This window comes from Glycine max, chromosome 17 (assembly GCF_000004515.6).
Source record: "Glycine max cultivar Williams 82 chromosome 17, Glycine_max_v4.0, whole genome shotgun sequence".
NCBI lineage: Eukaryota > Viridiplantae > Streptophyta > Magnoliopsida > Fabales > Fabaceae > Glycine > Glycine max.
In genome coordinates, this window is record NC_038253.2 from 17,780,954 (window position 1) to 17,797,465 (window position 16,512).

The 16,512-nt window shown below is 33.5% G+C and overlaps 1 protein-coding gene across 8 annotated transcripts; it reads left to right on the forward strand.

Annotated features, from left to right (window-relative positions):
• Positions 1–136: 136 nt before the first annotated feature.
• Positions 137–13,666, forward strand: LOC100810175 (uncharacterized). Of its 8 annotated transcripts, XR_419123.4 has the most exons (11): positions 137–417; positions 560–701; positions 1,992–2,105; positions 7,038–7,261; positions 7,346–7,485; positions 8,397–8,525; positions 8,737–8,874; positions 9,221–9,313; positions 10,376–10,513; positions 11,652–11,714; positions 13,222–13,666. XR_419123.4 is itself a non-coding variant. In XM_006600902.4 (10 exons), the coding sequence occupies exons 2-10, from the start codon at positions 624–626 to the stop codon at positions 13,294–13,296; spliced, it is 1,131 nt and encodes a 376-aa protein (XP_006600965.1). In that variant the 5' UTR covers positions 137–476; positions 560–623; the 3' UTR covers positions 13,297–13,666. The 8 variants fall into 8 exon arrangements, 7 of the variants coding, with proteins under 7 accessions (XP_006600965.1, XP_006600963.1, XP_006600964.1 ...); XM_006600902.4 differs by lacking the exon at positions 11,652–11,714 and having other exon boundaries at positions 137–476; positions 560–708; positions 7,043–7,261; XM_006600900.4 differs by lacking the exon at positions 11,652–11,714 and having other exon boundaries at positions 137–476.
• The last annotated feature ends 2,846 nt before the right edge of the window (positions 13,667–16,512 follow it).

Genomic DNA, 16,512 nt, shown 5'->3' on the forward strand with positions numbered 1-16,512 from the left:
ATTCTAAGACAGTTGTTAATAACCGTCTTAGAATATACTTGGGTGGCAATTTTGTAATTATTGGCAAAACAACAACGACGATTTTAAGAGAAAACCTCCTTTATTCCCAGTAATTAATTACCACTCGATACAATCTTAAAAACACAAGTTCCACCTCTCACGACCATCATTTCCTTGGTCAGCAGAAAACCCTAGATCTTATTTTAAAGCCAAACCCTCCCTTTCTTTCTCCAACGCCCAATTCCAAAGTCGTTGTTTCACTTTTCCCAATCCTCCATGGTCGCTGCCACCGCATTGCTCCACTCTCTCTGCTGCCGCGACCTTCCCTCTTCTCCTCTCTCTGCCTTCTGATCGGTACCATTCCGCCCTCTCTTACTAATAAGGTGTGAGCGCCCCCACACCCTCGTAGCCGCCAAGGTATGCACTAACATAACAAATATCCTTCACATTAGCCTTTAGCCTCTCTCTCTCTACCTGTAAGTTCTTCTTCTTCCTCTCTCACCAACAAGTAAATGCTTTCTTATATGTTCCTTATTCTCTTGTCGTGCTTCCTTGCCAGGATATACTACCTCTATTACCAGTGTGCTCCGTACTGCTTACCAGACTAACGTGATGGCCTTCAAATGGAAATGTTGTTCGCTTGTGCCTTCAAAGGTTGGGGGTTTTGGATTCGCAAGTTTGCTGAGATATACGCGTCCAAGGTTAGGGGTATTGTGTGAATTCTTTACAAAAAAACATTGTGGGGTGCAAAGTATTTTAACATTATTATGACGAAGATGATTGTTGGGAAGGAAGGAGGATTTTTATAAAACAAGTAATTAAAAAAATTATCTAAGAGTCGGGATCCAGAAATTATTTAATAGGGATAAAAAAAATAATTCATTATATTTTCATAGAAAAAATTATAAATTTTTACAAAATACATTTTTATACAAAAAATTCTAAAAGATTTAAGTTTTTATAAATTACAACCACCTTCGGCACATATCAATTGTGAAATCCTGGTGGCTTTGCTTACAGACTCTGGTGGCTTTCAAATGGTAGTATATGACCTTATATATGCTTGATTCTTGTTTTCATCTTGTGAATTTTTAGCATTCTTTCATCCTGCGAATACTATTGCTTGCTAAATTCTCTTTTGTGTATTTAATGTAAATATAAATCTAAAATTCAATCTTGAAATTACTGATTAAAATCAAACAATATCATACCAATTCATTTAACGTGTGCACTTGTAGAAAATTTAAAATTTGAACTAACCTACAATAAACTTATAAATTAGTCAAATACATTATAAGTTAATTAAATTATTTTGTCAAACACAATTTAGTTTAGGTTATATATATATATATATATATATATATATATATATATATATACACAACGAAATTTTAATTAAATAAAAGCAATCTTAATTTTCATCAAAGTTATAATTAGTCTAAGAATATTTTTTTTTATTTTAAAAAAAGTGGCGCTACTAACATTATATATAGTACCTCCCATGCCATTAACGTAAACAAGCTTTTGTATTTCTTCAGTTTTTGTTTTGTGTATCTCTGTATCTTAAAGATTTGAAGTGTTGTTGTTTTGTTTTTAGATGTTAAATAAATTAGTATAACGTTTTATGTCATTTATTGTTTAACCTTACAAAATGAAGATCATATTTAACTCTTTAAGAACGAAGATATGTTATGTAAAGTGGACCAATATTATACGTTGGTTGATGGATCTGGCTCACAGGATATTTTTTAATTATGATGATGGTATATGGGATTGATTTCGTGTGGTTTCTCTCACCTCAAGACAAGCATTGGCTTTTGACTGTTTCTCTGTACTTTCTGAGGGATGTTATCTATATACTTTTTATTGTTGTGCATGTCTCATTACCAAGTTCGCAAGAAACACATTAATTTCTCATTCAGACTGGTGATATTTTTTAATTAATTTATGTATGTAAATTAATTGCCAACAATGATCTTTATTTGTGCCAGTGAAAAGATCCAGTGGGCTCAATGTAAAGATTGTTTCAAGTGGCGCAAATTGCCAGCAAGTGCACTTCTTCCATCAAAATGGACATGTTCTGATAATTTGTGGGATCCAGAAAGGTAACAAGAGTGATGAAATTCTCTTAATTCTCATAAGCATTTTTGGTCTCCTGTGTTATCATTAGCTTCTTTTTTTGCCCTCCATTTTAAGCTTTCCCGAGTGTATAATAAGAATGTATTTCATATTTAAACAATTAGTATGGATAGAAAGTCATCCTTGATGTTCAAGAGGGTATCTTTCTGGACCTTAGATACATCTAGCTAACATGTACATATGATTTTCCTTTCATAATAGAGTTGCAGTATATAAATGTATTTCTTGCTTTATTTTGGATTCAACTGAAAGTGCTATGGACAAGCTTTGTATACATGGGATATCTTGTGCTGATATTTAGACTTTGGTAGGAAGGTTTGTTATTTAAATATGATTCTTTTGGTGATGTTTTTGTGATATGAAATATTTATCTATTTCAATTTATTGTAGTGTAGAGCACTCTAGGTAACACATATTTCCCTGTCTAGGATGTGGTTGGCAAGAGAGAAAGAAAATATAATAAGTGGGAGAAGGGTTTCGAAAAATGACCACCTTACCATGCATGATGTCAAGATACACCGTCAATTTTCACCCTATTCCCTCAACTTAGTTCATGTTTACTTGCACAAGGCACGTGATTAATTTATCAATCTAACAAGGCTGTCCCATAGAATCATTTGCTCAAACTTTATAAACCTATGTTAGTATGTAACCAATATATTAGTGCATTATTTTTTATTTATCAAATTCTCTATGCTGCCAAATCTTCTTGTTCAACTGCGCAAGAGCTGACAGTAGAGCAACTTGAGAATTTGCTACCTCCTTGTAGTTCAAGTTTGAATAGTTTGATTTATATGAATTGCAACATTAGAGTATGAAAACTATGTTGTTAAATGCATTTTTTTTCTAGAAAATTGATGTTAATGATGCTTGTGTTGCAAGTATAATATAATTTATTCAATTTTTTTTAAATTCTTTGGTGAAGATGCGTGCAAGTTGTTCTCTGTTTTGCATATATCCAGTAACAAGAGGACAGTGTTGAATCTTCTTGTGTCCAAAATGACAATTAGTCTCCATATACTTCTTTGGTGAAAATTAGGATCAAAGGCAATAAGAATAGCAGGTTGGTTGTTGCTTTGTACCACAACCAAGCTATTATTCTTGACTATAGACTAGTTGAATTGAATCGCCTTTATACTTTAGTTTTTTTTTTGGTACATACTTGAGAGTTTGTGACTTTGCAAGAGTTTACCAAGTTTATTAAATTTATTTAAAAAAAAAAGGGTTTGACAAGTGATTTTTGTAGCTAGAAGTATAAATTCTTACGAGTTGACTTGAGAGTTTGATAATAATATTTTAATTTGTATATTGCACAAGATAAACACCCTTAGCTTAAAATTTTTTAGCTGTAATTTTATTGTTCAAAAGGGAGAATTGTCCTAATTTTTAGCTGTAGTTGGTAATTACATTTAGACCTTGTACCCGATGGCCAGGTCTAAACAAAAACCAATTTTCAGATTTTGGCACAGTTATTTGTGAAATATATGTGCAAATAATTATTGCTTCCTGACTTTGAATCTGATCCTTGTTGCACTAATGTAATACTCCTAAATTTTAATTTGAAAATTGGAGCTCACTATTATTGATGTTACACTCATTTACTTCTGCATCATTAATGATTTGAAATGATTTAGCAGTGTAGACTCATTATACACAAATTCTATTGATATCATAAGAAAAAAGTGAAAAGAAGAAAAGAAAAGAAAGAGTATTGATGAGTTTAATATAATCATTAATATACAAATAGAAAATATATCATTAAAAATTCAAAATGATCAAGCAAATTACTATTATCAACTATTGTACCTCAAAATTTGGAATGGTTAAGTAAATTGATTTTGTTTAATTTTTTATGCCCATCGTTAGCTTAGTCAAAAAGTCAATTCGTTAAGAATTTTATTATAGCCCTTCTTTCCCTTGGAAATCCTCTTATTCTTTCCGATAGCCATAGCTCTTCAAGGTCGCTCTGCTCTGTTTCAAGCTGCGGCCGTAACTCCAAAACCTACTTGTCTTAGCACACCTCCTCTTTATATTTAAAACCCTACTTGTGCTTGGGCTTCCTCTTGGAATTTGTTTTATTGAAATAATAAGGTGATTGATATTTTCATTCTCTTTTTCTTCTAAGTACACTCCTTTTTTCTTTTCTAAAATCAAATTAATTAAATACTTTTTTTCTTCCTTGGAGACTCCCCTTTGTAGCTTAACAACACACTCTTTTTTTTTATGGCAAAGCATATTCCTTTTTCTTTCCTTACACTTCCTCCTCTTTTATATAAAATGTTTTAAATATTAGATAAATTATGCCACGTTATTTTATATAAAAATATAAAACAGTGGGATTACAATTCTTGTCTACAAATCATACATGTAACAATAAAAAAATAATATTAAATCTAATATATATATATATATATATATATATATATATATAGATAGATAGATACATATGTGTTATAAATAATTTAAAAAGAAAGGATTTAATTAATTTTCTAAGTAACATAAGAGATGTTCGTTATTTGAAGGAAAAAGTAGAAGAAAAAAATCTTATTTTGTTGCCTATCCTAGCAAATTTTTTGGAACAGATTCATTGACTTTGGTGGCTTTCCATTGTCTTGAACTATTAGATTAATATAATGGCCTATATTTTACCACTTGTTTTAAAAGATATTTTTAATTTAATTATTAGTTTAGTTTTATATTTTTTTATACTTTAAAACCATAGAAAAATATATTGAACATATACATTAACTGATACAGATTCATTTCGCTTTAACCGGTAGTAGCTGTTAAATCGCTAGTAATTTCTTTTACAGTAGAAAAATTGGGATAATGCAAGAATTTATTTTTTATAATTTTACATTGTCAATGTTTTTTTCACAACATATAACAATCTAAAAATTACTTGAGACAACCGGTTAAAATAAAACAACTTTGTAGCTGTTAATTTACACGTTTAACAATATTTTTATAATAAATTTAAAATATAAAAAGTGAATGAGTACTTATATTAAAAATATTTTCTGATGACTGAACCTTTTAGTTTTTATTCGTATCGGGTTGCCCTTTTTCCTTCCTTAACGTCCCATCATGTCATCAAGTACCCAGCCCAATTACACCAACACACATTGTCTTCTCTTCTTTATCTTCCTCCACCATCAGAATTACTATGTTATTATGTGAATGTGCAAATCATTTAATCTTGGCAAAAGCAGCAGACGAGAACACATATCAGTATTATTAGGGCATGCTCGATCAATTTGGAATTTTATTTTGCCTATGCAGTCACTCAGCTAAAGTAGAATGCATAAGAATTCCTTAAGTTTCATAGTTAATGATTTCATGATTGCATGTTTGTCCCTATGTGTTGTGTAAATTTTAACTCTATAAACACTAAATATTGTTCTTCATGTACTTGTTGACTTAAGGAAATTACAGAAAATTGTTAGATTCAAAGCTTTATATAAGGTTTATCTATCATTGTTCTCTTGTTTGGAGAATCATTTAACTTGTGTTACATTACCTAAGATAACATTTTCTCTTGCCTAAATCTAAATCATCCTTTCCCTGAAGACAATTTTCTATCACAACAGCTTACTGCAACGGCAAAAAACTTTGCTAATACCCTCATGTGTCATTCACCCAGATATATTTTCATTCATTTTGTATTGAGAGAAGTGCTATACGTTATCAAGTGGATAGAATAGGAAAAACAATTCCAAGATATAGGGATGATATTCTTGCTCTGTGTCACTATTGCTCCACCTTTTTACGCTTGGTGCTTTGATTATACTGAAACTAAGTTTTATCTATATGACACTACCCTAGTATCCTAACAACTCAAATATTATATTCAACACTGTAGAGATGGGCAAGGAAAAACATTGATCCTCTCCGCTGTGTTTTTTTTCTGTCTGCAGATTTTCCCAAATTTGTCCACTACCCTATATCCTTTGCTCCTGAAATGCCTAGGATGCATGCGTCTTTGTTTCAATGTCCCATAATTGTTTCCCTTTACCAGAGATCTCCTTAAATAGTGCAAAAGGATTACAAGTTTATATGATGACGTATGGTCCTTTCTTTTCATGTTTTCTCATTTTTGCATATCTGTGGTTTCTGGTTAGCCAGTGGATAATAGTTACTGTTTACTATTGTCTCTACTAGAAAAGTGAGATTTTACGACAGCCATTTTACGTCGGTTGATGAAAAACCGGCTTAGAAAGAACATAATGGCATTTTGGTAAATAAATGCAACACCTCTATTATGGTTTTCGGAAAAAACGCCTTTAAAAGACCGTAATTCTAAGACGGTTTTTATAAAAACCGCCTTAGAATATGACTCTACATTTTTTAATATTTCATTTTCTCCCTCCAGCCTCTCGCGTTCTCACTCTTCAACTTCTCTCTCATTCTTCGACTCCGCTTCTAGGGTTCTGCCGTCATCGCTGGTGCCCTCCTCTCTTCCTCCTCTAGGGTTCCTTAGCCGTCATCGCTAACGCCATCATACCATACATGTAACGTGCTTCATCTTCACTTCTTTTTGTTCTTCTTCTTCTTCTTCGTTTTGCTTCTGCCAATTTCGATGTCAGCAATTCCTATTACCTCCAGCTATGCTTCCACCTTTTCTTATTCTGCTGGGTATGCTCTTCATGAGAAAGACACGACACGGCGATGAAGACGGAGAACAGTGGTGTTTGTGTATGTACACTTAATTGTATTTCTGTTTCTGCCCTTTGTCTAGTCTAGTACACTTGTATATGCAAAATCTAGTCTTGTATGCAGTGTCTGTTCTAGCAATGCGTCTCTCTTTTCCATATATGTAGTTATTTACTTGTAAGTATAAATAGATGCTTATGAAACTAATATTATCTACAACATTTATTTTCTCCTGAATTCTAAAGTGAAGATGTAATTGTCGCTCTGACTGATATCTTGAAGCTACCTCTGATGGATAAAAGCAATGGCTGCAGCTTCTCTAGCATATCTTCAATTGTTGTCTTTTCAAGTGCTGTTTTTGTTGTCTCCTTGATTTTGGTTCGTCTCCTTTATCTCTTATACTGTAGCAGCAAGCCCTTGAGCAAAAGGGCTTCAAAACCTTTTAGTACCCTTATTATTTTAGGATCAGGTTTGCACTTTCTTTTCCTTCTTTTCCATCCATATCAAAACATTTCATGAGAATTCCACAAATTTATAGTTTTATCTGTTGTAGGTCGTCATATTGTTGAGATGCTTAATCTACTGGCAGTGTTACAGAAAGGTAGGTTTAATCCAAGATTCTACATTGCTGCTGCTACTGATAATATGAGTCTTCAAAAAGCTCAGTTGTTGGAGAATTCCCTGGCTGCTGAGGTTCTATTTTTTGCTATGTCTCTCAAAGTACCTTTTATTCAATGAACTATATTTTTCTTTTTTTTTCTTTGGTGTGTGTGTGGGTGTTTTGGTGGGGGTGAGGGGGAGTTCTAAAATATAAATTGGGTAGTTTTTAACTTGGTGCTCCTTTATTGCAACATATGGATCAATATGTTAATGGCTATAGAAATAGGTGTTCAACACTTTGTCTATGCTTTCATTTGATAATTATAGGAAAATTATGGAACTCTTTGTTTGGAGATAGTATATGGGCTGAAGTCCTGTATATTTAGATGTCACAATAATTGGCTTTGACTGATGATTATAAGCATGACTACTGCTAATGATTCAACCTGTTGCTTGAATAGGTAGATCCAAAGCAATGTTGTCTGGTGCTTTATAGTTTTGTTACATGACTGCATCTAGGAATCTAATAATAGCTTATTGCCACAAGAACTTTGTAGTCTTTAATTATCTGCCATTATCCTTGATGGAAATTATTTTTAAATACTAAATTAAAATATCTGTATTTTTTAAATGGTATCGATAGTTTGTTTTGCTGATTTCTGCCATTCTTTCTGGTTTGCTAATCTCAAACTTTTGCCAGTTGCAGATTTGGGGACAGGAAATAGACAATATATATCTATCTAACTTGTCCTTTTCTGTTTTCCATTTCTTCTATTGACATATATGTAGCTTATCAGTTTTGGAGAGCATCATTACCTGCCAAAATCAAACATGTTAACGAATTTGATTCAATTAAATAATTCTTATTTGACTCAATTAAATAACATGCTAACGAACATATAATGATTGCTATAAGTTTGAACTTAGAATTACATGCAGACTGTCTAAACCTTCACCACTAACACTAACCTATCCTAATGAGTTTAATCTCTTAATACATTTAGTACGTTCATGATGAATCAGAAACTTTATCTGATATTGATGATGAAGAAGTTGATTTGTACATTCATGATGAGGAGGGGAAGCATATCAAGAAGATACTGTGGGAAACAGCAAATAGGGAGTATCTTGAGGTACAGATAACTTTATCTACTATTTTCTTTTTAATAGTGCTAGATCAAGTTGTCTGTTAAGTTTTTTTTTCCACTATCTATCGTGATTAGAAGTTCAAATTCAGAACTGGGTGCTTGTACTTTTGTTTGTTCCTGGTTTTCTATTTAATTTTAGGCTTATTTGGGAGGTTAATCTGCACGGATCTCACTCAATCTTCCTTTTTTTTTTCAGGAGCAGGCAGCCAAGGAAGCAGCTGCAGCAGCTAGCAAGAAAGCTTTTGAGGCAAAATTTGAAAACTGTTCGGAGGATATACTAGCGGCAAGAGAGCTTGCTGCATCTTCTACTGAAGCTGTGGCAAAATCCAAAAAGGTACTTTATGAAAGTAGAAAGTGCTAATTACCACTGAAATTAACATGGGCATTAGTTTGGAATTAGTTGCTATGAAATAAAAAATTGGGACTTCATGGCCAGTGCAAGTAGAAAGTGCTAATTACCACTGAAAAATATATTTGTGATTGACAGAATTTTTTTTAACTGCTTTATTTTCAAATTGATTATACTCCTCGATATACTTTTCAATGGCTGTGCTTTCGAAGAGTGGATCCAATAGTTATGCACTGTTTTTTTTTTGTTTACATAGTATCATTAATGCTGCATAAACTACTCCAAGACTTCAAGCGTATAATTTTTTTGTTTGTTAAATACACTATTGCAGGAAATGAGACAGAAACGAGCTTATGAGGCAAAAAATACAAGGCCAGCTCAATCTGCTGCAGAGACCTTTGGCCAAATGTCTAATAAAAAAAGGGTATTTATTCAACAAGAGACATACATTTTCTTTAGATATTCTTGTAGCCCAATACATTTTTTAAACTCCTAGTTTCTTTTTTTAGGAGATTTTAACATTGATGTAGTTTAGTCTATATATTGACGTTATGTGCAGTCTTTTGAAATGAGGAATAAAGTTAAGTTGATCTATTTTGCCACTCCTACCCTTTATAACTAAATTATTGTAACAAAGTTCTATTTCATAAATTATATTTGGTTAAGATAATGATAAATATAAGATTTGAGTAACACCTTAATTATTATGTTAAAACTTATCGTGAGAAAATTTATTTCTACGTCTACATTTAATATACATTGAGCTTATATGATCCTTCATAATAAAAGTATTGAATTATATTCCTTTAAATCAAGTTAGTTGATTAAATTATAGAACATAAATTGTAAGTATGTGTTTTGTCTTTTTTAATTCACTTATTCCTTTTTTTGGTGCTATATTTCCTTATTCTTTCTCATTCCCTCCATTCTTTCCTTTGCAAGACATTATGAGCCTCCTTTTTGAAAAAGAATATAAAATTGTATATATAAGTGTGCAACTTAGAAATAAATGGTATGAATGAATTGTGGCACAATAAATTGCAATATTAAATGCAAAATAAAACCGCATTCCCTTAAGCATATTAAATTGATTAAATTACAGAACATTAATTGTGACTATGCAATGTGCTTATCTTTTTTTTTTATTCCCTTATTTCTTCCCTCCTTCTTACAAGATGAATTATGAGTCTTATTTATTTAATTTAAATATAATATAAAGGGAAGGAATGATGTTCAATTCAAAGCAAAGGAAAACCTGTAGACTCAAATATCAATTAGGAGGTAATCTTTTTATTCTAAAATAAATATTTTTTTAGGTTATTTTACACATATAAAAATTAATAAATAAATAAAAGAGAATAATATTAATATTAGATTAAAAACTGGGTGCTTGTACTTTTGTTTGCTCCTGGTTTTCTGTTTAATTTTAGGCTTATTTGGGAGGTTAATCTGCACGGATCTCACTCAATCTTCCTTTTTTTTTCAGGAGCAAGCAGCCAAGGAAGTAGCTGCAGCAATTAACAAGAAAGCTTTTGAGGCAAAATTTGAAAACTGTTCGGAGGATATACTAGCGGCAAGAGAGCTTGGTGCATCTTCTACTGAAGCTGTGGCAAAATCCAGAAAGGTTAGAGGTGTTCATGTTAGAGGTTATGGTGTTCATGTTTGATTTATAGTTATAGACCATTTTTTGGCTAGTACCTAGTAGCATAAGATTTTAGAAGAGTTGGTCCTCGACATGGTATATCGAAGTGCTTATGGCCAATAGGTTAGAGGTTTCCTGGCTTCAAGCCTAAAGATTTTACACGTGAGGGGGAATTTGAGGTATAAATTGTTCCTGACACAATAGCACTGCACTAGCTTAAACTCTTCGGATAGTTGTTGCTTGAGAGTTTGACTTAAACTTGTTCGATTGAGTCTGCAATTTTTGGGACCTGCTTTAGGAAGGAAGGAAATGTTCGTAAGCATGCATGCTCCAATAAGTCATGAGTCATGTTCCTTATTTTTCTTCCTATGTTATTGGGGGTTGCTAAAGCTTTCTTCCACTTCTGTTCCGTGCCAAAGGGAAAATCTTTTGTTGGCTAGAGGAAAATTTTCAATGCATTATGCATAACTCATCTTTGAATCAGTCATGCTTGTGTGTGTATACATAGTCTAAAAATCCCATGGGATTCCTTTGTAAAACCCCAAGATCAAGGGATTAGGTTAATCCAAAAATTACTAGGTTATGATACATTTGTAATTATTAAGAGAATATTTGTTTTTGTATTTTCTAGTAGGATCTGATTATTAAATTTTTCTGGAGTTTGTTCTCTTTTAATGCATATTTTCCTAGTTGATAGGGGATGTTGATGTGTGATTGGCTGGATTGTTGCTGGGTGGGTGCTTGGGTGACTTGGCCTGTTAGAGCTGATGGTATGTTTGATCAGCACGGTTCAGCCCAATCCACTGTTAGGTGGGTGGTTTGTAACTGTCCAGAACAGACGAGTAGAAAAGGAACTCAAAAGTGAACTATTGCTCCCTAGGGTCCATTTGGGCGATAGAACTATCATTTGGAACTCTAATTTCAAATCCTTGAGAATTCAGGTTTAAGGCTTCTTTGTTGACATCTTTTTAGATAAAGATGATCTCAGATTTTTTATGATTTAGGGTTTTTTTATGTGTGTGCAGCTTTGTTGGTCAAATTTTTTAGATTCATTTTAATTATTCACATAAGATCTTATGAAATTGTTAATAAATTACTGACAATACTTGTTTGCTCGTAGAATTTGTAGGGTCTCAAATCTAAAGTCAATTTTGAACTCCTGAATGAATTGTTTGATGAAATGGTAATTCTCTCTAGAACTATTTTTTCTTTTTAATGCATGTAATAATATTGATACTTTTTGAGTTCCACCAACACAAGAAAATATCTCATATTAAAACCTTGTTTGGATAAACTTCTCATTAGCTACTTAAAAGAGAAGAAAATAAAAGGATAAAATGAATAAATTTCCTATAAGTTAAAAATTAGGTTATGCATATGCTAACTTATAGAAAGAAGGATATCCCATTTAGCTTCTCCTAAACCTGATTTTAACGGATACATAAGCTAATTTTGACTTATTAGAGACCTTCAATTCATTTTATCTTCTTTTTTTTCACAAGTGTTTCTTAAGTCCAAAGAGGACCTAGGTTCTTGTTTGGATAAATTCTTCTTTAAGAACTTACAGGGGATGGAAATAAGAAGTTTAAATAAGTTTTTTCTCCTACGAATATTGCTAAGGGCATTGGTTAAGAAATTAAAAAGAGAAAGTATTTATTATGAAGAATCATAGGAGAGTGCAAAAAATATCATGAGTATTGTAATTTTATGCCTCCCAATAAAAATATTTCTATTTTTAGTTCCTTAACCAATAATATCCTTAGGACACTGGCTGGCATTTGTCTTCTCCTACAATCTAAAATTAGCTTATGGGAGAAGTTTATTTCATTTTTTCTTCTTATTTTCCTCTCTATCGAAAAACTTATGCAAATAGGCCTAAATGATTTTGCTTTACCTGCCTGACATTTCATTCTTGATTTACTGGATAGTTTGACATTGCTTTATCTCAACATGTTTAAAAGACAAATTTGGAAAATAGTACCTATATTATAGTTCTTTAAATCAAGATGTTGGACTTCATTTAAATGTTCTTTCATACGCAGGAAAATACCGATGGTCTCAAGAAATAGAAGAAAGTACCTATAATTTGTTTTCTGAGCCTTCTTTAACACTGTTTAATTGCCTAAAAGGATTATAAAACTGTATTATGTATACACATAGTTAATAGTAATAGAGTTTCCAGTTTTTTTCATTATTCTACATCGGTTAAGTGATAAACGATGTAGAAACGCTTCAAATTCTACATCGGTTGACTTATAACCGATGTAGAAACCTTGCCATTATTACCCATTCTACATCGGTTGACTGATAACCGATGTAGAAACCCTATCATTCAACATCGGTTTCAGTCTTAGAATCGATGTAGAAAGCTCACATTCTACATCGGTTGAGCTACACAACCGATGTAGAAAGGTCGTCCTTCAAAGACGGTTCTCCAACCGATGTCGGTATTCAACGACACTGTGTTACCACCACGCGTCGTAACCGATGTAGAAAGCTCATTAGAACCGATGTAGAAGGCCTTTTTTTTAATAGTGTGTGCTATCCTGGCTTTCTCGTAGCTTAATGACTTTTGGATATTGATTTTATCTAAGTAACCAATACATACTTTCTCATAGCTTAAATGATGATACAATATTGGTTATAGGTCTCATGTTTACTTGGTATGTTCTTTTTTGTTTCATATGCAGTTGCAACATCATAAAAGACCTTTTGTTGAGATACGCAGTTCTCTCCATGTTTTGGAGCGCAATTGCTTGCTCTAAAAAGTATAATGAGGCTGACCTCTTAGATGGAGAAACAGGTACTGGGAAGACTACAATTCAAGCTAATTGTGGTGAAGTTTTGTCAAATATTACTCCATATTTTTATTTCTTTTCTCTTTCATATAAACCTGTGTTGCTGATAACAGATCATATAAATTTGGACATAAACTTTGATTTGATCATGTGCCAGTGTGTGATAATTTCTGATTTTTGGGATTGAGTTCTTTGTATTAGTTTGTAAATTATTCTTTCTCTTCAGATTTAGTTCACATTGTTGTCTATACAATAACTCAAATTATTCTTTGTATCATGTGCCACTGCTTACTGGATGATAATTAACTAACAAGGCTAATATGGATAGGATTGTTTGTTGGGGTATTCTTGCATGCAATCTAATATTATTTAGAAAATAAATTAAATTTAATGATATTGTTTGATTGTGGCATGAAGGTATTGGATATCAATAATTGTAAAATAGCAGGGGAAAAAAATTAAGACGAAAAAAAAATCTAAGACTGTTATGTTAAAAATCGTCTTAGAATCCTATAAATACTATGACGGTTGTACAAAAAACCATCTTATTATCTTATATGTACTAAGACGGTTATTGAAGTAACCGTCTTTGAATGTCACACATACTAAGACGATTTTCTGTACAATCGTCTTAGTATGTATATGATACTAAGACAGTTATTTCTCAAAAATAATGCAACGAAGGAGGAATGAAAGCATACAGATAGAGTTTCTTATAACCAATAATGAGATTTAAGACATTTGCATTTCGTATCTAAAGGAGCATTAGAAGAAACACGGGGTCCAATCAAATAGGGGAAAACTGCACAAAGGTGTATAAAGCTTCACACAGGCAAGTGTTTCATCTTAATTCCAAATCACAGATATGTCATAAATCGATTTTGCAAGTCATTTCCCATCAAATCAAGGATAATGTGCATAATCATCATGGATCAATAGGACTTTTTAAGATCAGACTTGTAGGAAATTTTGGCTTTGGTTGCTCTGGTCTTTTTTTTTTTTGGTGTAAGTAGGAGAGCAGGCACAAAGATTTGGTTAGTAACTTAAACGGGTGATCACTTCCTATCCCCTCATATCTTGACCAAGTTACTATCCTTTCCCTTCCTTTTTACTCTTTACCACAACTCTGTACATGGTTCAAACATTGTTTGTTCCAAAAAACCTTGTTTTTCTTTTCCATTTCCTCTTGCTCTTCTCCATTTTGATTGATTTTTCCTCTCTTCCTTTTTTTTCTCTTTTTTTCTTTTCTTTCTTTTGTTTTCCTTTCTTTTTCTTTCTTTGATGAACATTTAATTTCCTTCAAAAATCCATGACTAACCAAAAGATGATAGATATCTCTCTTGGAAGACACCTTTGTTCTCTAATCCTATGGTAAGGTAGGAAACTTTCATCCTAGGTCAAGGTTCTGGTAAAATCAAATATCTAGCTCAAAAGGTTCGCAAATGGCAGAAAATAATGTATATTGGGGCAGTTGTTTGGCCAATGGCTTAGAAAGAAGGAATGCCCATATCACTTCCATGAATCATATGTTATGACAATTAGAAATTCATGCAAAATCAATCATAAAACGTATCCATGCGGACACTCAATATAAAATTTGTGGTCATGCAATCACTAAGGCTTAGGGTCTGTTTCCATATTCAGATCAAACTAGCGTTTCAACAATTGTTCTTTTATCAGGTCCATGCGAAACATCTGAGTCCATTTGGTATTCAGGAAAGTCTTTCATTATTTTCACCCTTAAGATACACATTTTTTCAAAAACCCTTTTTGTTATGTTTTGATCTGCAAAATTTTCAAAGATTGCTGGTGATTGTTTCTTTTTTTTTTATATAAACAACATGTTAGTTTTTAGGAAAAGTTTGAAACCTAGACAAAGTTGTAATCTGAGACCACACTATCAAAAATCAAAGGGCGCGCGAAAATAGAAAAGAAACCACGTGTAAGTTCTTTCAAATTTTTTGTTTTAAATAATCATCACAACGAAATAACATAACAAAGTTCTGAAAGCGATAAATAAGATAAAGACAAGTTCACAAATTTAGAAGATCCTGATCGGGAGGCTCAGTCTCCTCAAAGGAAGAAATCCATCACATTTTCCATATCTCCATCCTCCTCAACTCTGTCTTCGTCTACTTGAGCCTCTGTGGGACCTGCACCTCCCTAAAAATTAGGACTGTCCCTAGGCCATGTGACAATGGCTTTGAACTGCTCGGGAGTAGGCCACAGGTAAGGGTTGGGGTCCTGGTGCTGCTGGTGTAGTGTATACTGATAGAAGCTATCGTTCAACTGCACCTGACCTCTATGGTTTGCTGCCTGCTGGTCAGCCAAATGTTGCATGTATGTGTGCATCTGGAGCTCCATCCTCTACATGTGAGCCGAGATAGACTCTAGGGACGGTGGATGATGTGGAGGCAGTGGTGATGCATCTACTGCCGGCTTCTACTGCTGGTCTTGCCCCGGCTGTTGTGCCTGCCTTGGCATGCAGTACTTCTCAATGAAGGACTTGTTAATGGGGGGTCGGATGAGCTTTGTGGGCGAGACCGGTACCCCGTACAATTGGCAGAGGCCTGTGATCAATGTTGGAAATCCCAGTGCCCTATTGGACTTCTTTGGGTCCACTGGTGTCTCGGAGGTGCAATACCTACAAACTAGTAGATGGCATCCAAGATAACTTCTGCTACATGAACACTAATCTGAGTCAGGATAGCGTAGACCAACTAGCATTTAGGCATTGGGAGATCAAAATTATGGTCACTGGGAAGGATGTTGTTGATCAGAAGCGTCATCCAGATCTGGGTCAAAGTGGTCATGCTAGTGCGCATGATCCGCACCTGCCTCCCTATCACGCTCCGTGCAAAATCCAATCACGGGGAGCACAGTAGTTAGCCTATGGCCTCTTCATCAAAACCTGACACTTGGCTTCTTCTTTCGGTGTATTCACACGTTGTCCTTCTTCCAAGATCAATGGATGCCCCAAGAATTGGTTGATAGCATCTTCATCATAGGGGATCCATTGTCCCCGCACCCAGGAGCGCTTATTCATGACTCCTTCTTCAGTGGGCCAAGCGTTTGCATAGAACTCTATGACTATCTCAGGGTCATACTTAGCCATGGGCTCTGTCAGCTAGGTCCACTGCCCCCTAGCAACCTCTGCCTAAAATTCTGTGTACTATCCTTCTC